This window comes from Neovison vison, chromosome 14, assembly GCF_020171115.1.
Source record: "Neovison vison isolate M4711 chromosome 14, ASM_NN_V1, whole genome shotgun sequence".
Taxonomy (NCBI): Eukaryota; Metazoa; Chordata; class Mammalia; order Carnivora; family Mustelidae; genus Neogale; species Neogale vison.
Genome location: NC_058104.1, coordinates 31,877,260 through 31,897,286, shown reverse-complemented (window position 1 = coordinate 31,897,286; position 20,027 = coordinate 31,877,260). Strand labels below are relative to the sequence as shown.

General features: G+C 42.2%; 1 protein-coding gene across 1 annotated transcript in view; it reads left to right on the top strand.

The window, feature by feature from the left end:
* DNAH3 (dynein axonemal heavy chain 3) overlaps nucleotides 1–20,027 on the top strand; it is a gene marked incomplete at its 5' end in the record, with an annotated part of 176,584 nt that overhangs the window by 67,367 nt on the left and 89,190 nt on the right. The window contains 11 exons of the mRNA XM_044232901.1: nucleotides 366–482; nucleotides 1,288–1,467; nucleotides 2,664–2,800; nucleotides 6,740–6,941; nucleotides 8,655–8,747; nucleotides 10,159–10,269; nucleotides 13,279–13,393; nucleotides 16,038–16,236; nucleotides 18,401–18,509; nucleotides 18,735–18,848; nucleotides 19,550–19,726. Coding sequence (XP_044088836.1) covers nucleotides 366–482; nucleotides 1,288–1,467; nucleotides 2,664–2,800; nucleotides 6,740–6,941; nucleotides 8,655–8,747; nucleotides 10,159–10,269; nucleotides 13,279–13,393; nucleotides 16,038–16,236; nucleotides 18,401–18,509; nucleotides 18,735–18,848; nucleotides 19,550–19,726 — 1,554 coding nt within the window. The remainder of the gene's footprint in view (nucleotides 1–365; nucleotides 483–1,287; nucleotides 1,468–2,663; nucleotides 2,801–6,739; nucleotides 6,942–8,654; nucleotides 8,748–10,158; nucleotides 10,270–13,278; nucleotides 13,394–16,037; nucleotides 16,237–18,400; nucleotides 18,510–18,734; nucleotides 18,849–19,549; nucleotides 19,727–20,027) is intronic.

Sequence of the window (20,027 nt, the reverse complement as noted above, 5' to 3'; positions counted from 1 at the left end):
TGTCTTCAAGAACACTTTCCAGGAAGGGTGGGTGGCTTAGTCTGTTATTAAGTGTCTGCCTCAGGTCTGTGATCCTGAGGTCCTGGGATCCAGCCCCATACAGAGCTTTCTGCTCATTGGGAATCCTATTTCTGCCTCTCCTTCTACCCCTACCCCTACTTGTGTGCTCTCTCTCTCTCATAAATAAGTCTTTAAAAAAACACACACACACACTTTGAAGGAAGAAAATAGAAATTCCATCCTCTGTGAGATAGATTTCTGCCCCACTTGGGTGGACAGCAGAGCTGTGGGGCCTTTGGAGATCAGCATGAAAATTGGGGGGGGGGGTCTTATGGTTTTGACAGCTCAGCAAATCTTTTTTGCAGGATACAAGCATCTTGTGTGCAGTTGATGACATTCAGTTATTACTTGATGATCACGTGATAAAGACCCAGACCATGTGTGGCTCCCCATTCATCAAACCAATAGAAGCAGAATGCCGGGTAAGAGGAAATGAGGTGGAGGGTTTGTGATGTCTCATTATTAGCTCTGGGTTTGTTGGAGGAGGGAGAAGATTTTTAAGTTCAGTTCACAAAGAAGCTCAGTTTTTCCTGATTGGAAAAAATAAATAACACAAGACTGAAAGCCATAACCATCCAAGTAAGCATATGGCACACTGTGTCTTTGCAACAGTCTGCCAAAAGAGAAGATGAGATGATTTTAATGCACTGAATAAAAATACATTTGGAAAGTATTTTATGGGCTAGAGTAATCTAGAATGTAAACTACACAAGGGTACAGGTTTGGCCTCCTCTGCTCATTGTTTATAGAAATGGCATAAGCTAAGGGCACAGACTCTGGAACCAGACTGCCTGGGTTCAAATTCTGGCTTCACCCCTTGTTATGTGGCCTTGGACAAGTTCCTTGAACTGTTGTATGTCCGTTTCTGCATCTGTAAAGTGAGTTTTGTAATAATATCTCCCTCATAAATCTGTTGGATTAATTGGTTTCACTTAAAGCACTCAGACCATCACTGGTCACAGAAGATGTATTATGGCTGTTATTATTGTTATTATTCCACTAGAAAAAGAACTACATGAGGGCAAGGATGCTTGTCAGTTACTTTCTTTGCTGAATCCACAATGCCTAGAACAATGACCAGAACATAGGGGGCAAATACACAACAAGTATTTGCTAAACAAGTGAATGAGCAAATGAATGAACCAATCCATCCAGTTTGTTCAGTCAGTGGGCCTGTGTTGCAAAGTGGCAGATTAATGATTCAGATATGAAATGCTAAATTCACAGAAGTGGGAAGAAAAGCTGGTTCGTGTGCAGGAAATTTTGGATGCCTGGTTGAAATGCCAAGCCACCTGGCTCTACCTGGAACCAATCTTTAGTTCAGAGGACATCATAGCCCAGATGCCAGAAGAGGGCAGGAAATTTTCCATTGTTGATAGTTACTGGAAATCAATCATGTCCCAAGCGGTAAGTTTTTAACTCCCTAGCACATCTCACCATCAGGAATGTGGGATGCCGTACAGATGTTCCTCATTGTGCATAATAACCATGTCCCTTGAAATTTATAAGTAAACCAGATTTTTTTCCAAATTCAAATATTTTTATAAATTTTTTTCTGATTTTGAAACTTATTGTTACTAAACATTCGAACATAGAGATAAGTAATACAGAGAATGGAGGCCTTTTGAAAGCCCACCTCCTTAGAGGCAACTGTTAGCAGTCTGTATAATTTAGCTCTCATTCCTAACAAGGTAGGAGACTTTTGTCACAGGATAATGTAATAAAACTTTTATAGATTGATCATTTTAGAACTCAAATTCTCCTCCATATTCAGTTACTTATTTAACAAATGTTTACTTGATACTCAGCATCGAATTAACAGTCAGAAAATACTTGAAGATGACAAGAATATGATTTCTGCCTAGTCACTGTCTTGTGAGGAGAGAGTCTTAGGTAAATAGGAGAGCTATTGTAGGAGTATATACACAAGTAGCTTTTAGAACACAGGAGAGTGACTTTGTTGCCTGGCACAAGGAAGTCCTTCAAAGGGGAGCAACATTGGAAACAAGCCTTGAAGGGTGAGTTCACTGGGTATACAAGGCAATCAGGAGTATCTATTAAGAGATGGTATCTTTTTCCTTTTCGAAGCCAAATGTGCTCCATTAGGGCTCCCTTGTAGAGGACATATCTCAGGAAAATTTATCCACTCTATTAGGCATTTATATTGCCCAGCAAGTGGAGCCAGGATTCATGATATCCTGTTTCCTCCAACTCTGTTTTAGTTCAGATTTTTTGGTTGCAAGTATTAAGTAACACAAATTCAACTGATCTTAGTTATTAAAGATCAAATTGGCTTATTTTAAACTTTAAAGAGAAAATTGACTTTATTAAACAATTCCTAAATCGGCAGCATTGCATCTAACAAATAAAAGGTCACTCCAAGGAGTTGCATGAAATGGAAGATTTTTGTAGAGGAAAGAGCCAAACATGTCCAAAGGATTAGAATTGTGTTGTATGAGCATTTCACCCTTGCAGGATTAGGAGGCTAAGTTAGCTGGGCCAGGAGGTCAATGTTTGTTGGACTGGTTGTACGCTCGCTACAGTGGTCGGTGTCAGAATCCGGGACCCCCATGGTGATTCTCACTTTCTTTGATGGAACCTAGGTGAAAGATACCAGGGTTCTGGTCGCAGCAGACCAGCCAAGGATGGCTGAGAAGCTTCAAGAAGCCAACCTTCTGTTGGAGGACATCCAGAAGGGGCTGAATGATTACTTGGAGAAGAAGAGACTGTTTTTTCCCAGGTATCTGGTACTTTTCTTTCGTTTGGAGTTGCCTTTTTGACCCATTTATAGGTAGAATTACATTTTTTCATCCTGAGAGTTGGCTTCTACCAACCTATTTCATAGTCTTTCTTGGTTCTCCATTCTCCACAAGACCGCTTTCATGGGGAGGGCATGTCTTCATGGTCATTACTTAAAATGAAGTTGAATGGACACTGGCAGGGGTCAAGTCTACATCGTTGCCAACCATCATAGTCCAATACCCAACTGAAGGGACATAGTAGTCATTATTAAGAGCCTAGACTTTGAAGTTAAACAGATGTTGGTTTGAGTCCCAGCTCTTGCACTTAATACTCTCGAGATCCTAGCAAGTCTATCTGAGCCTCCAGTTCTCCACTGTAAAATAGAAATACAATAATGGCTCTTACTCATATATTTATGTAGATCAGTGAAATAATGCATGTAAAGCATTTGGCTGTCTAAACTGTTTAAGAAATGTCAGTTGAATATCTTTTCCATCAAATGTTGTAGTTTCTGGTAGGTATGCTTATAAATATTTGACTCTTTTTTTTCTCCACAAGAACTGGTGTTCTTCTACATAAAAGTCAAAGTCATTTTAGAGGGTTGGTTCCAGAAAAGAGGGTCCTTGCCCCTGATAATCTGTCCATGTCTAGCTCACCATGGATGGTCATTCCATGTCATTTGGATGTAGGTTTGATCCCAATGTGGTTTTAAGAAAAGGAAATTTCATTGTTCCCTTATTTGGAGACAAAGTTAGTTTCTTGCTTTCCACCACAAATTTTTAAAAAGTGATTTGTGTAGGATTCAGAAATGTCCTGGTGTACCTGAGAAAGTGAAATTTTTATTTATTTGATATTAATTTTGTGATGTAGCTAGCCATATATGGCTAATGTCTTCAGGATTGGGCAACACAAATACAGCACAAATAGTGGAAGGAACTTCAGTTTGGAAGCACAAAACTTAGGAAGAGGAAACCCCTGATATTTGGGCTTTTAGTCCTATTCCTCCTAGTGTTATTCCTTATAAAAATATGAACAATAGCCAACACTGCCACAGCAGTTACCGTATGTCAGGACACTGGCCTAAGTGCCTTACCTGCATTAACTTATTTAAATTCACAAGAATCCTATGAGGTTAAAAACATTATTATTATCTGCCTTTTACAAACAAGGAAATAGTAACTTGCCAGAAGACATAAGACTGGTAAATGGACAAGCCAGAATTCAATCCAGGCAGTCTATATAAAATACTGAGTTATTTGACATCTCTAAAACTCGTTTGTTCCCTACGTTACACACATACACACACACACACACATTGTCTCTCTCTCTCAATGTGTGTTTATGCCTTTTTACAGAATAAAGTCAAGCACTCTGAGAAAACACTTTGGAAAATGTTATTGAATAATTTCACATATTTGAAATTAATTTTATCTTGAAAATGCAGAGTGCTAAATAACGATTTTATGGTAGATAACAAGTTTTTTAAAGACTCTTATGGCCATTGAGCCATATGCTTTATCACACATGATAAATCCATAGAGACCACCTGTTTGAATTTTACTTGGCAGTGGGAGAAATGGATATCATTAATTATTGGTAAGTTAGTCAGTCAAAAAATAATTATTGAGCTCTTTCTACCTGCTCAACACTGCAGCTATAATGCATTAGTTTTCTTTGCTGTGTAACAAACCTCCCCAAAACATAGAAGCTTGAAACAGCAACTATTTATTTAGCTCACAATTCTGTGGGTTTGCAAATAGGGCTGAGATCAGCTGGATGGTTCTTCTGGTCTAGCCAGGCAGTTCCTTTGATCTGAGATGGTTCCAAAGGTCTCATGAGGGCTCATTCATATGACTTTTGCCAGCTGGTAGTTGATGGCTTCAGTCACTGGTCTAGTGGTTGGCTTCCTTTTGGCTGGGGCCACCAGGGTAGTAGGGCCAGAAAGCTAGCCTGGATTTATTCACATAGTGGTGGTAGTGGGATTCCCAAGGCCAGCTAGATCTAGGCTTGGAACTTGCATGAGTTCATGTTTACTACAGTCTGTTGGCCAAAGCAGGACAAAGAGCCAGGCCAAGTATGAGACATGTGAAAACAGACTCTACCTCTTGTAGAGAGGAGCCATAAATATTGTGGCCATTTTTATAATCCACCATAGTCATTGAAGACCATAATCGTGTGGTCCCTCCATTACGGGACTTTCAGCTTGGTGGTTACAATAAAGGTTTATATACCTTTAGTATTTCCTCATGGTTTGTGGTTGCTGCTTGAAGGGTCTGAGCAAGAGAATGAGCTTATCGGGGCGCCTGGGTGGCTCAGTGGGTTAAGCCTCTGCCTTTGGCTCAGGTCATGATCTCAGGGTCCTGGGATCAAGCCCCGTGTCGGGCTCTCTGCTCAGCAGGGAGCCTGCTTCCCCCCTCTCTCTCTGCCCACTTCGGATTTCTGTCTGTCAGATAAATAAATAAAATCTTTAAAAAAAAAAAAAAAAAGAGAATGAGCTTATCATTTCTTTTTTTTTTTTTTTTAAAGATTTTATTTATTTATTTGACAGAGAGAAATCACAAGTAGATGGAGAGGCAGGCAGAGAGAGAGAGAGGAAGGGAAGCAGGCTCCCTGCCAAGCAGAGAGCCCGATGTGGGACTCGATCCCAGGACCCTGAGATCATGACCTGAGCTGAAGGCAGCGGCCTAACCCACTGAGCCACCCAGGCATCCCGAGCTTATCATTTCTAACTTAAAACATGGTCAGAGCCTCTGCATGTATAGTGATGTGATATGTTGTGGGGTCCAGGAGCAAACAGTCAAGAAAGAATTCTTGGGATGTTTTCAGTGCAAACAGGTGGTTTTATTAAAGCACAGAGACAGGACCCATGGGCAGAAAGAGCTGCCCCCAGGATTATGAGGAACAGTTGATTGTATTCTTGTAAATTTGGGGGGGGGGTAGAGACAAAGCAAGCTTCCAAAAGGATTGTCGTATGTTAAGACTTACAGGATCCTGGAGGTCCGGCTATTGTCAAGCAAAGGTTGTTTTTTGCCTTTAGCAAAGCATTAACATTAAGACAGTTGTGAGTTCCTGGAGGAGTGTCACACTCTGCCTGTCTCAAGTATTTGTCAATGGGCTATAAAATGTAAGGAAATTTAATTCCACCTACATTTCCTTTTGCCTTTGTTGTACACATCAGATAGGTTCCTTAATAGCATACTTCATATTTCACACCTGTGACATATCATACTTTGAGATAAGGAAAGATAAGGAGGTCTTCTCTCTCCTTCTCAGTACTGACTGTATATTAGAATTACCTGGGATTTTAAAAATATAAATCCCCACGGGCGCTTGGGTGGCTCAGTCGTGGGGTTCCTGGGTGGCTCAGTGGTTGGAGGGTCCGCCTTCAGCTCAGGTCATGATCCCAGGGTCCTGAGAACCGCATTGGGCTCCCTGCTCATCATGAAGCCTGCTTTTCCTTCTCCCACTCTCCCTGCTTGTGTTCTCTCTCTCACTGTGTCTGTCTCTGTCAAATAAATAAATAAAATCTTTCAAATCAATCTATCTATCTGTCAATCCCCAGACCCAACCCCAAATCAATTATATTAGAAACTCTGGGCAGTGCAACCTTGGCATTGAAGTTTTTTAAAAAAGCTCCACAGGTGATTCTAAAGTACAGCCAAAGTTCAGAACCACTGTCCCAAAAGGTAGTATCCTATGCCCAAACCATATTAAATTCATATATACCAGCTTTTTCACTTTCTCTTGCTCTGAGTCCAAACTGTGTCCACACTCTGTGCCCCAGATGAAAAACGGTGAAAAGGAATGTGCCTTAAAAAGACTCTAGAACATGGCTGGTGTTCCTGGGGTGTCCTCTCCCTTTAGAGAATATCACCTTGTTGGGAAAAGAAGTTCTCAAAAGAGACTCCAGTTGCCATCTTCGTTTGCTTTGAAATAGGTTCTTCTTCCTGTCAAACGATGAGCTGCTGGAGATCTTGTCCGAGACGAAGGACCCCCTCCGTGTGCAACCACATTTGAAGAAGTGCTTTGAAGGAATTGCCAGGCTAGAATTTACAAGCAGTCTGGAGATTGTGGGAATGATAAGCTCAGAAAAAGAAACCGTCCCATTCAAACAGAAAATCTACCCAGCTCAAGCCAAAGTAACTCTCCTCTTACTCATTTTCATTCTTTTCTCCCTGGCAGAGCAATACAGAGAGAGGCAGAGAGCATATTGATTGTTTAAGCCCTTGCTTGGACTCAAGTTCCATACTGCCTGGGTGCGGAACACCTGGGTTTCACAGCTCACTGACGAGCTGTGACTCTGGGTCAGTGACTCTGGGAGATTGAGTAATCTTTCTGAGTCTCGGTTTGCTCATCTCTACGTTGGGGGTTATACTGCAATCCACGCAACCCTCTAAAGTTATGGGAGGATTTCAACCAAACCTGATGTGGAGGCAATAGTAGGCATCAGACCCAACAGCAGATGCTGTTCAGATCTCCGTGAGTACAGCCCAGTTAAAATCGATCTGCTTACAGGGGCACCTAGGTGGCTCAGTTGGTTAAGCGTCAAACTCTTGATTTTGGCTCAGATCATTATCTCAGGGTCATGAGATCGAGCCCTGTGTCAGTTCTGTGCCAAGCATGGAGGCTGCTTAAGATTCTCTCTCTCCCTCTCCCTCTGTTCTGCACCCAACACCACCACTGCTCGTGTGTGTCTGCCTCTGTCTCTCTCTTTCTCTCAAAAAAAAAAAAAAAAAAAAAAGTGATCTGGTCAGACAGCTTGCTGGAGTAGGTGTTGTTTTTTTAATTATTTTTATTAACATATAATATTATTTTCCCCAGGGGTACAGGTCTGTGAATCATCAGGCTTACATGGGGTAGGTGTTTTTAAAGGTCAATAAAACATTATGGAATTGGAGTGTCTGGGTGGCTCAGCTGGTTAAGCAGCTGCCTTCGGTTCAGGTCGTGATCCCACAGTGCTGGGACTGAGCCCTGCATCGGGCTCCCTGCTCAGTGGGGAGCCTGCTTCTCCCTCTCCCTCTGCCTGCTGCTCTGTCCACTTGTGCTCTATCTCTCTGTCAAATAAATAAAATCTTTTTTAAAAAAAGTTATGGAATCAATGCTATTTTACTCAGGTTTTTATAAAGTGTCCTTATATAATGAGTAAAATGTAAATTTCTCCCACTCCTGCTGAACATGACAGCACCGTGGAGTAGAAATAGACAAGCACTCTTGGCTTTACTTCATCAGGCATTTTTGCTGGCCACACATCTAAGTTGTAATAACCAGGAGTCACGTTGCCAAATAGATAGACCCCAGCCAGCTAACAGGTGCCTGAAGTTAAGAGCTACAGTGACCTGAGATTCTAAAACTGAATTATTTGCTGCACATTTGAATTACCTGTAGAGCTTTTAAAAACAAAATCCAAATGCCCAGGTTGCATGAATGGCTAGGAACAGAAGTCAGGAGTCCATATTTTTTAAGAATCTCGAAATGATTCCACTGCACAGCAAAGTTTGGAAACCACTAGAATAAGACAAGAATTAGGACAACTCATTAGAAATGAGCAATTTATTTTATGAACTGAAACATAAATGTATCACTTGCTTCCTAAGAAGTTGTGTTTCAGAAAATGACATGAAATGCATGTTAAGTATTCCCTATTTTTCCATTTACATCACACATACTTCTCAGAATAAAAAAATAGACATAAGTAAATAAATATAACACGTATAATTAAAGAATATTGGCTTGAGGGGGTGTCCCTCAATTTGACCTCCCTCCAGCCTTCCTCCAGAGAGAAAGCTGGATCTGCCCATGATCCCTCCCTCTGGGCTTGGCTAACTTGTGGCTGCTTTGTCTCACCCCTATAGGGCATGGTGGAGAAGTGGCTCCAGCAGGTGGAGAGGATGATGATTGCCAGTATGCAGGAGGTTATTAGACTTGGGATTGAAGCATATGTCCAGGTAAATGAGAATTGGGGTACAGGTACCAGGGTGTTAGTACAGCGACAACAACATTGGGAAGAAGATTAAATGGATCAATTCTAAGCACCCCTCTGCCTTCTACCAAAACCCACCCAGATCCTGCTGGGTAACACCTGACCCTTCCGTGACCCCACTGTGCTTCTTTCTTCTTTCCCTCGGAATCCTGGGGTGGTGCACATATTTCTGGTGAAACATTTACAATTAGAAGCAGGTGGCACAAGACAAGATGGTGAACCAGAACCCTCTGGCTGCTAGCTACAAGTCCCTTCTGTGAAATGAAATGATGGCAGAGGTCTTTTTAGAGCACCTTCCAATTAAGCGTTTCTCCCTCTAGGCTTTTCGTTTATAGTACACATGCCATGAACAGTACAATTCATTAAACTCCCCAAGTATTAGGGGAAACAGGTATGACCAAAGAAAGCCAAAAGAAAAAGAGCTGTTGGTGATCACTCTTCAGCCAGCTCCTAGCAAGGTTAAATATAGGCAGACCAGGTCTTTGTGCTCCTTGACTTTGGGTGCTTTTTATTCTTACTTTTCAGGACTCCACCCCCACGACCCCTTCCATCGAACGGAAGAATATTCAGTTAACACCTTCCTAGTAAAGTACAGGGTACTGACCCTGGTGTCCCTCTTAGAAGGATTGCATTATAAATGAAAGGCCGGTCCTTTGTCCTATGATTTATTTTAAATAAAAATTAAGAATTTTTAAATTTACATTTAAATTTAATTTAAATGTAAATAAAAGATAAACGGTGACTTGTATGGAAGAACCTCATGCCATTGCATCCAGAGCAAGAGTCAGCAAATGTTATTATAATGTCTTCAGCTCTGTGGGTCGCACATCCTATTTAGCTTGGCCTTGGTAGTGCAGAAGCAGCTGTGGATGATTGGTAAAGAATGGGTGAGGCTCTGTTACAGTACACCTTTATTTATAAAAACAAATGCAAGGCCACATTCAGCCCTCTGGTGTAGTTTGCCACATCGGTAGTCTAAAAACAAGTTTGGGGGGTTGGGGTTCTGGGCTAGGCTGAGAAAACTGGCCCGGCACTGCAACATTGTGTAGCCTTCAGAAAAGGTAGTTATGAAAACACCTTGATGATAACTATGTAAAATCCTTGGATTGGGAGCTTAAGGAAAAAGAAAAAAAAAGAAGTTGATGAGATTGTTGATGGTTTTTTGTTTTTGTTTTTGTTTTGTTTTGTTTTTCAAAAAATTCAGGGAGGAAGGCATAAATCAGTAATCCCAAAGATGTCAAGTCTAGTAGCTTCCAAGAGTGGGGGAGGGTTGTGTGTTTGTTGAGGGGATATGGCGGTGGGCAGTGTTTTTCAGAAGTGGGTTTTGGTCCCACAGGATGAACTGACATACCACATGACCCCCTGCACTTTCCCAGGTACGGCGTAATCAGTGGGTCTTGCAGTGGCCTGGCCAAGTGGTCATCTGTGTCTCTTCCATCTTTTGGACCAAGGAGGTGTCCCAAGCCCTGGTGGAAAAGACCCTACCAGTAAGTGAGCATGTCTTGAAGCTAGTGGAGGAGAGTCAAGCTTGATTAGGATCTGAAGGACATATAATTAAAGTAGCCATGCTTTTTAAACAATAAAAAATCACAGCATCCAACCGTGGCATAGAGAAGTTAGGGTTTTCATGGGGACAGTGGGATGGAGAATCTGGCGTTGGAACTGACCCATGGAGTTCTCTGTTGTAATACCCACCCTGGTCCTTCTCAGGCAGAAATTCTAGGCTGCGGTATTTTAAGTTTGTATCAGTCTTTGCTTTCAAGGGTCAACTTAGTAGAATTTCCACCAACAGAGACCTCTGGTCTTCTTCCTGGGCCAAAAGATCACCTGGTCCTGTTTCCCCTCCTCCTTCACCATTACCCACTTCCTGCCACCTGGAATTGGGCACAAACCCACCTACAGCTCTTCCTTCCATGTTCCCTTGAGACCAAGAGTGCTCAAGTCCTACTTGTCCTCAGATCCAGGCCTGTATATTTCCAGTTAACTCTTGCCATTGAAACCAGTGTTTGAGAGTTCAAGACCTGGATGGACTTGGGTTCAAATTCTGATACTTTCCTTTTTTAGCTGTGTGACCATGGGCAAGTTCCTTAACCTGAGTCTCAGTCTCCTTGACTATATAATGTGCTACAGTACACCACGTTGTATTACAACTTCATAGTACTGTATTGTGGGAGAGTTAAATGAGATGCTGGCAAGTTAGTCAGTACTAGAGCCCAGGCTATGAACCCCACAGGGCAGAGACCATGTTTGTTTGGCTCACTGTTGTATCTCCTGGGGTTATTGCAATGCTGAGCACATAGTAGGTGCTTAATAAATATTTACTGAAGAAATGAATGGTAATTCATTCTTAAACTTTTCACCATGGTATCATTTCCCATGATGATCTTATCAGACCTTCTGTTCTTTCTCCCCATAGATGACTGGCTGTGGACCAGAAAATATTTCACTTTACTGTATTTTGCTTTATACCTTAAAATTAGAACATGAGCATTTGACCAAGGTTCAAATTCATACACATTCCATGTTGATAATTCCTACAGACATATTGCACTTGACACTTGCAAACTGCTTTCATGTATTTCATTTCAAATTTTTGAAACACTAAAAAATTCTGATTTTTGTGACTGCATCTCTGTGCCCCCGTTTTCCTACCTATAAAAAGGGAGACTGCTTCCCATCATACACCCCTGCCCTGATGGATATGGATGCTGAATAACGTGGCTCAGCATCCTAAAGGGAGCAGGTATTGGTATGGGATTGCCATTCATCCACCCATCCATCCATCTATTGTTCATTTGACAAATATTTGTTTGACGTCTGCTCCATGCTGGAATGAGGCTACTAGGCAAAGGGATTTAGAGTTGAATGAGAGAGACATGGCATCTGTCCTCATGGGTTTACAGTCTACTGGGGGAGATAAAAAGTCTCTTTGCTAGAACTGTGATAAGGAAGTACAGCGATCCAGGAAGCATGGGGAGGAAGGACAGAAATAAGAGAAGCATTAGAAGTGGAGACAATTTCCCAGAAAAATGGCGTCTAAGAAGAGACATAAAATATAAATAGGAATTAGCCAAGCAAAGAACAGGAGAAAGAGTGTTCCAGAGAGAGAGACCAGAATGTGGGTGTGGTTCAGAAAGATGTGCGAAGCAGCCCTATCACCAGGGATTTTCCAGACCCACAGCAAAGGCAGTGGGAAAGCACTGAAAAGGCTGTTTGTTTTTTGCTGCATGTCAGGTACTTTATTAATAACAACAACCATCAGTATTTACTGCGTACTTTATTCACATTGTGCCAAGTGCTTCACCATCTCATTTAATCTTCAAAACAGCTCCAAGAGGTAGTTGTAATTATCTAGACTCGACAGACCAGGAAACTGAAACTCAGAGGGTTAATATCTTTTGCCTGGACCTGCCTAGCTAGGAAGTGGGGAAGGTGAGCTATGAACCTATGAAGTTAGTCTCCATTTTTTTTTTCCTTTTTTACAATTATTTCTGTCTTTTAACTCTTTTTTTTTTTAAGATTTTATTTATTTATTTGACAGACAGACATCACAAGTAGGCAAAGAGGCAGGCAGAGAGAGAGAGAGGAGGAAGCAGGCTCCCCGCTGAGCAGAGAGCCCGATGTGGGGCTCAATCCCAGGACCCTGGGATCATGACCTGAGCTGAAGGCAGAGGCTTTAACTCACTGAGCCACCCAGGTGCCCCTGTGTTCTAGCTCTTTATTTTGCAGTAATGCCAGCCTTACAATTAATGTTGCAAAAATAATGCAAAGAATTCTCATGCACCCTTCATCCAGAATCCCCAAACATTAACATCTTAAATAACCACATTACAGTTATCCAAATCAGGAAACCAACATTGATGCAAGATACATTTCTATCTAATCCATAAACCTGTTAAATTATCTAAACTAAATTTAGCCATTTGCTCCACTGATGTCTTTTTTGTCTGGTCCAGGATCCATTCCAGGATTATCGTTTACGTACATTTAGTTTTCACATCCCCTGTGTCTCCCTTAATCTGAAAAATTTCAGGTTTTTTTATTAATTCATATCTATTGTGTAATTTCTATACAGTAAAAGTTACTCTTTTTAGTATAGAGTTCTGAGTTTGAACAAACACATCCTTTTGTGTAACCACCATCCCAATCAAGATACAGAACTGTTCCATGCCCACCTCAAATTCCCTCAAGCCCCTTGGGGTAACTCCTTCCCTGCTCCATGCCTCTGGCAATTACCAATCTGCTGTCTGCTCCTGCAGTTTTATCTTTTCCACGATATCATAACAATAAAATCAAGGTATCTAGCCTTTGAAATTTGACTTCTTTCAATTAACATAATGCATTTGCAGTTTGTCTAGAAATTAATTAAGGGGTAAGGGAAAGGCACCCGGAGGGATGGCTTGGACCATGGGGTGGTAGAGGGTGCCATTCCCCAAGAGGGGGTTAACAGAGGAGAATCCAATTTAACCAGTTGTCCCCACCTATGCCCCTGCCAGGATTTTCTGAAAAAGAGCAACGATCAGATTGCAGAGATCGTCCAGCTGGTCCGAGGGAAGCTGAGCAGTGGGGCTCGACTCACCCTCGGGGCCCTCACGGTCATTGATGTCCACGGTGAGCAAGGAGGCTTCCCTGGCGTTGCTGACTGTCTAAGAATAGCAGCCAAGCTTGCTGTTCTCCATTCCCCTGGATGGAGTGGTTCAGGGTCCCCTTTGCCATTAGGGAGGGGCTTCTCCAACTGAAGAGTAAGGTGAGGAGGTAAGGAGAGAAGCCAGAGCGTCTGTGAATCTCCAGTGTGTTTTCCCCTCCCATCCCCACCCTTGTTTCCAGGAAACCTCTAAGCAGGCCTCTCACAGAGACAATGGCAGCTAAAGCCATTTCTGAGATTCACCATCTTAGAATGATTTCTTAAGACTGACCATAGCTAATATTTTTGAACACTCACCAGGTGCCAGGCTCTGTGCTAAGTGCTTGACACACATTATCTCACTTTTATACACACTTCTCAAATAAAGGACCTGAGGCTGAGGTAAATAACTTACCCAGAGGCATACAGCAGCTACTAAGGAGCAGAGGTTGTTTTATAATTTGATGTAATTGATTTAATTGTAATTCTATGTCTGATTCCAAATCCAAGAGACTGGAAAGGGGCAGTGTATGCAGGGAGTCAGCAGGAGAGAGAGATAATGCCTTCCAGCACTTTCCTTTAAAAAAAAAGAAGAAGGGAAGGAGGAGGAAGAACTGGGGTCTTTATATAAAACAAACCACCCCCTCACCCTTACTCCATCACCACCAAGGAAACTAGGGCTGGACTAGCTGGTTGCCTGGAAACAGTGTCTCTCTTGTTCATACACCCAGCTTCCTCCTGGCATTTCGTGGCATCTTATTCTCCCTAAGGTTGATGCTCATTTCAATCTAATTTCAATCTAATTTCTCTTGGATAGACTAGCATGAAATCAGGGAGAAAGAAAGAAAGAAAGAAAAATGTGACCTTCGTTTGGCAGGAAGAACAGGTGTGGTTACTGCCCCGGGTGGTTGTGTTCACACACATGCACACACGCACATACACCTGTATGCATGGGACATACATGCACATACACACTGCATCACGTGTGCATCCCCTTTGAGACTTGCCTTCGTCTTGGGTCCCTCATGGTCACCCCTACTCCTGCTACCATTTTATGATTTCGCTCAAGAACCTGGAGGGGAATTAAATTCCTCAGGAAGGATGGAAGAGCTGTCAGTATAATCTTGAAGGACTCTTCTCTGGATTTCACTGTCACAAAGACTTCTCTTCGCAGACAGGCAGTAGACTTGCAGAAACATCCCTTTACAAAGTTTTATTTCTGAGATAACTAAATTAGAGCTGCTGTCCTACTTTTTTTTTTTAAGTAGGTTTTGTGCTCAGCATGGGGCTTGAACTCACGACTGTGAGATCAAGACCTGAGCTGAGATCAAGAGTTAGAGGTTTAACCAACTGAGCCACCCAGCCACCCCTACTGTCCTAGTTCTGAGATCTCAATAGCTCTCACCTAAGAGTTCCCTAAAAAATAGCTAATGTTTCTTAGAAATCTTTGTGCACTCTTCAACATCAAGGCCTCCCATCACTGTGAGAAGATTAAATTAGGCTCATAATCCTGTGAAAGAAAGAAGGAAACCCAGAAGTATATCTCCCATCTGGTTTCTCAGGCCCCCAGATGGAAAGTCTATATCTAACCATAGGTTCATGAGACCCTTTCCCTTGCCAACTGCATCAGGCCAAGCTGACTGTTTTCTCCTAGGATATCCTAGAAGCCTAGAACATGGCCAAAAATGTCATACTGGAGATATGACAGCATTTGGGGTAACTACATATTGCAAAGCTCTCGGGGTCAGTCCCCCAAGAATTTGGGAATGATAACAGTATCTAATATTTATATAATCTTTCTTTTCTTCCTTTCATCTATCTATATACATGTAGATGTGTAGATATTTACATATGTACATATATATGTACGTGTAGGTATATATATGTGTGTGTATACAGTTTTTGATCCTTGAACAACATGGGTTTGAACTGCACAGGTCCACTTACATGGGAATTTCTTTTGATAAATACAATACTATAAATGTATTTTCTCTTCCTTGTGATTTTCTTAAATATTTTCTCTAGCTTACTTTATTGTAAGAACACAGTATATAATACATGTGACTTACGAAAGATGTGTTAATTGGCTATTACCTGTAAGGATTCTGGTTGACAGTAGGCTATTAGTAATTAAGTGTGAGGGGAGTCAAAGTTCTATGCAGATTTTTTTCCTGTACCATCGGTGGGCACACCTAGCCTCCCTGTTGTTCGAGGGTTAATTGTATGTACAGTTAATCCTGTGTTATTCCCATCTTACAGATTATGCAGCTCAATAGAGAGGTTGAGCAACTTGCCCAAAGTCACGTAGCTAGTTAATGGCAGATTCAGAATTAGGATCCCAGCAATCTGATTTCAGAGTATGCATTTTTGTTGCCTCTGCTGTACTGCTTACTGACAACACAGCAGATTCTTTGCCTGGCTTCTCGGGTGAAGCAAAGACCAGCCTCCAAAAGAAATTGGTATGTGCAGGTTAGGGGTAGGCAGGGAGGCTGGTTGAGTCTGAAACTGTTTGTGGAGAGTGACTGCTGGCCTAGATGATGTCCTCAGACCTCCTCTGAGCAGTCTGTGGGCATGGGAGTATGCTGACAGCTCTGCATTTGTGTGTTTCCATGTCTGTGTCTGTCCCAACAGCTCGTGATGTGGTGGCCAAGTTATCTGGGGATAACATCTGTGACCTGAACGATTTCCAGTGGATCTCCCAGCTGCGTTACTACTGGGATTCAAAGGACGTGCAGGTGCAGATGATTACCACAGAAGCCTTGTATGGCTATGAGTACCTGGGGAACTCCCCCCGGCTGGTGATTACTCCCCTCACGGACCGCTGCTACAGGTAACCTCTGCCCACCCCCTCCCTCCCAGATGCAAAGGGTGAATAACAATTCCAGAAGGAAAAGCTTCTGGGGAAGAAGGTGTGGGGCATCTTGAGTTTGTGACTTTTACATCTACATTTCATATTCTCAGATTTTAAAATTTTGCCCTTAGTTACCATGGTCCCACAGATGGGCATGGAAATTGGGCCTTAGGCCAGAAATGAGAACCCAGTAGGAGTCCTAATGCAAATTAATGTGGCCAAACCAACAAGCAGAATGTTGATGCCTGTCCTTAAAAATACCACAGTACTTAAATAGAAAGCTCTCTGATGGCAGGAATCAAGATGGTGCCTGGAGATCGCAAGGAGGAAAGATAGAAAAGGGGCCAGATGAAGGACTCTGGCAAGGAGTCTCCAAGCTCAGCCAGCCAGTCTGTTGGTGAGACGTAGTCATTCCATGCTGAGAAAAATGCTTTATACTTTTCTTGATATTCATACCATTAGAAATCTGACCTCTGATGGAGGCATATTACTCCATCAGAAAGGATGAATACCCAACTTTTGTGGCAACATGGACGGGACTGGAAGAGATGATGCTGAGTGAAATAAGTCAAGCAGAGAGAGTCAATTATTATATGGTTTCACTTATTTGTGGAGCACAACAAATAGCATGGAGAACAAGGGGAGATGGAGAGCAGAAGGGAGTTGAGGGAAATTGGAAGGGGAGGTGAACCATGAGAGACTATGGACTCTGAAAAACAATCTGAGGGGTTTTAAGTCTTGGGGTTCAGAGGTTGGGGGAACCAGGTGGTGGGTATTAGGGCACAGATGGCATGGAGCACTGGGTGTGGTGCAAAAACAATGAATACTGTTACACTGAAAAGAAATTTTAAAATAATAATAATAATTAAAAAAGAAATCTGACCTCTGTAAATGTGTCAACTTTGTGATACTTGGACTTTCTTTGATTTTTGTATATTCCTTTTTTTTAAAAGATTTATTTACTTATTTGACAGAGAGAGAGAGAGAGTGCACAAGTATGCAGAGAGGCAGGCAAAGAGAGAGGGCGAAGCAGGCTCCCCGCTGAGCAGAGAGCCCGATGCAGGGCTCGATCCCAGGACCCTGAGATCATGACCTGAGCTGAAGGCAGAGGCTTAATCCGCTGAGCCACCCAAGCACCCAATTTTTGTATATTCTTTAAAGTGGAATTTTTTGGTAATCATAAAGATAATTCTTGAGAATTTTTTCATTCAAAGCCCTCAATCACTTATTTTTTGTGTTCTGTGATTTTTGGTCTTCATTCATGCATTTATTTCACCTGTTACTCAATAGCCATTTCTTAAACACTCCTGTGCACCATGCATGCCATCAAGAAACCCTCAACCTAATGGGGTTAGGGGACAGGACGTAGTCGGATGAGTATAAGAGGTTGTGTTAACTGAAACCATAGAAGCTCATACAAGGGCTGCAGTGCCTCAAGTGAAGAACACATCATTAATTTCTAACATTTATTTTTGCCCTACTCTTACCAAACTGAATGAAGTACAGATCCTGAACTCAAGAGTTGAGGAGTTCAGCTCTTATATTTCTCTCAGTGAGAAGAAATATATTTCTCTCAGTGAAAAGAAATATATTTATTTCTGAGAGAAATATATTTATTTCCACCACTCCATTAACACTGGTGATCTTTCGAATCTGGAGTTTACGAAGACTTTTAACTCTTATTTGATTCATTTATGTATGTATTCATTTATCCATTCGGTCATTCATTCAAACAAGTGTTTATGGGTACCCATGCACCAGGCTCTGGGGTTACGGTGCTGAGTAAAACAGATTTGTTTTTTACAATGATGATATGTTTGTCATGTAATCAGGAAAAAAATTAAAGCTATTTGTATGAGTCAGAGCAAAATAAAGCAAAAGTCCATTTCTTTCCTGTGTCTTAGGACTTGGGTACCAAATTCTTTTTCTTTTTTTTTTTTTTTAAAGAGGGGAAGAGAGTCAGGGGAGGTACAGAAGGAGGAAGAGAATCTTAAGCAGGCTCCATATCAAGCATAGAACCCAATGTAGGGCTTGATCTCACAACCTAGAGATCATGACCTGAGCTGAAATCAAGTCATTCACTTAACTGGCTGAGCCACCCAGGCACCCCACTGGACACCAAATTCTTATTTTTTCCCCTTAGGACACTGATGGGGGCTTTGAAGCTGAACCTTGGGGGAGCTCCAGAGGGACCAGCTGGTACAGGCAAGACAGAAACCACCAAAGATCTGGCCAAAGCTTTAGCCAAGCAGGTAGGGAAATGCAGTCTATTCTTAACCTCTCTTTCCATTCCTCTCTGGACTCCTGTCCAGGAGAGTTGGCGTGAAGTTCAAGATGGTTTAGGGGGAGAGGTAAAGTGGGGCCCCAGCTGTGCAGTGGAATAGGAAGAAAGGAGCCCTACCTGTATTTCACGTGCAGAATAATTCAGATAGGAGAGAACCCATCCCTAATGGTGCCCACATCCTCCCTCTCTCTAGTGCGTGGTCTTCAACTGCTCAGATGGTCTGGATTACAAAGCCATGGGGAAGTTCTTCAAGGGGCTGGCCCAGGCTGGAGCATGGGCCTGTTTTGATGAGTTCAACAGGATTGAGGTAATGCAGCAACTGGCCTGCAGAGCAGGGGTTGGACATGCAGTGGCCTTTTTCTGGGCTCTCAGCTCCTCAGTGACAGGGCTTTATGTGTCCTCTAAGACCCCTGCACAGAGTAAGTATTCAATGAGCTAAACAAAAACAGTCCCAGGAAGACAAAGTACATATACACCCTCATTGTAGTCATTCACGCACTCATTCAAAAATTTACTGAGCAGCTAGTATATGTCAGATACTCTGCAGTTGTGCAGGACACAAAGCTAAGTAAGAAAATAGTGATACAATTTTAGCTAGGGCAAATAAAAGTTAAGCGAAACAAATAGAAAATGATAGAATTCTATAGTCGTGGTATAAAGGAGCCATCGTAAAAGAGAGGGGGTGATTAATTCTATTTGGGCAGGGAATTTAGGTCAGGAAATGTAAACATGCAATTAGAACCAATCAACACTATTTGAATCCATATGATGGGTCAGACATTATGCTGGGTGCTAGAACAAAGATAAAATACTAGGGAAAGTAGTAACACACACACACACACACCAATTTTCTTTTTCTTTACCAAAACCCCAAATCATTCTCCTCATTTTGATGTGAAGGTCTGGTTCTCAGATGAGTTTGTCATCACCAAGTGAGGGGGCCTCGGGCAGCGTGGGGGGGTGGCTGTCGCAGCAGGAGCTTGCATCAGCCAGCCACTCTCACCCCAGGTAGAAGTGCTGTCTGTGGTGGCTCAGCAGATCCTCAGCATTCAACAGGCCATCATCCGGAAGCTGAAGACATTCATCTTTGAAGGAACCGAGCTCTCTCTCAACCCAACCTGTGCCGTCTTCATCACCATGAACCCCGGGTATGCTGGCAGGGCTGAGCTCCCAGATAACCTCAAGGTAAATGTCAGATGTATAAAATCTGTGTGTACTTTATGGTATAGAAACCTCTGGAAGTAACCAGGGATCTCACAGAGAAGGCAAACAGTGGGTGGCATTTTTTTTGTCCTTGAGAAGCAGTTGTGGAGCAACAAGGGTGCTAAGATATGCCCCAGAACATAACTCCACCCCCAACAAGGTGTCATGGGGAGGGGTGTATATATATATATATATATACATACATATATATATACATACATATATATACATACATACATACATACATACAGGATGAACCATGGCAATTAGGAAATGATGGACA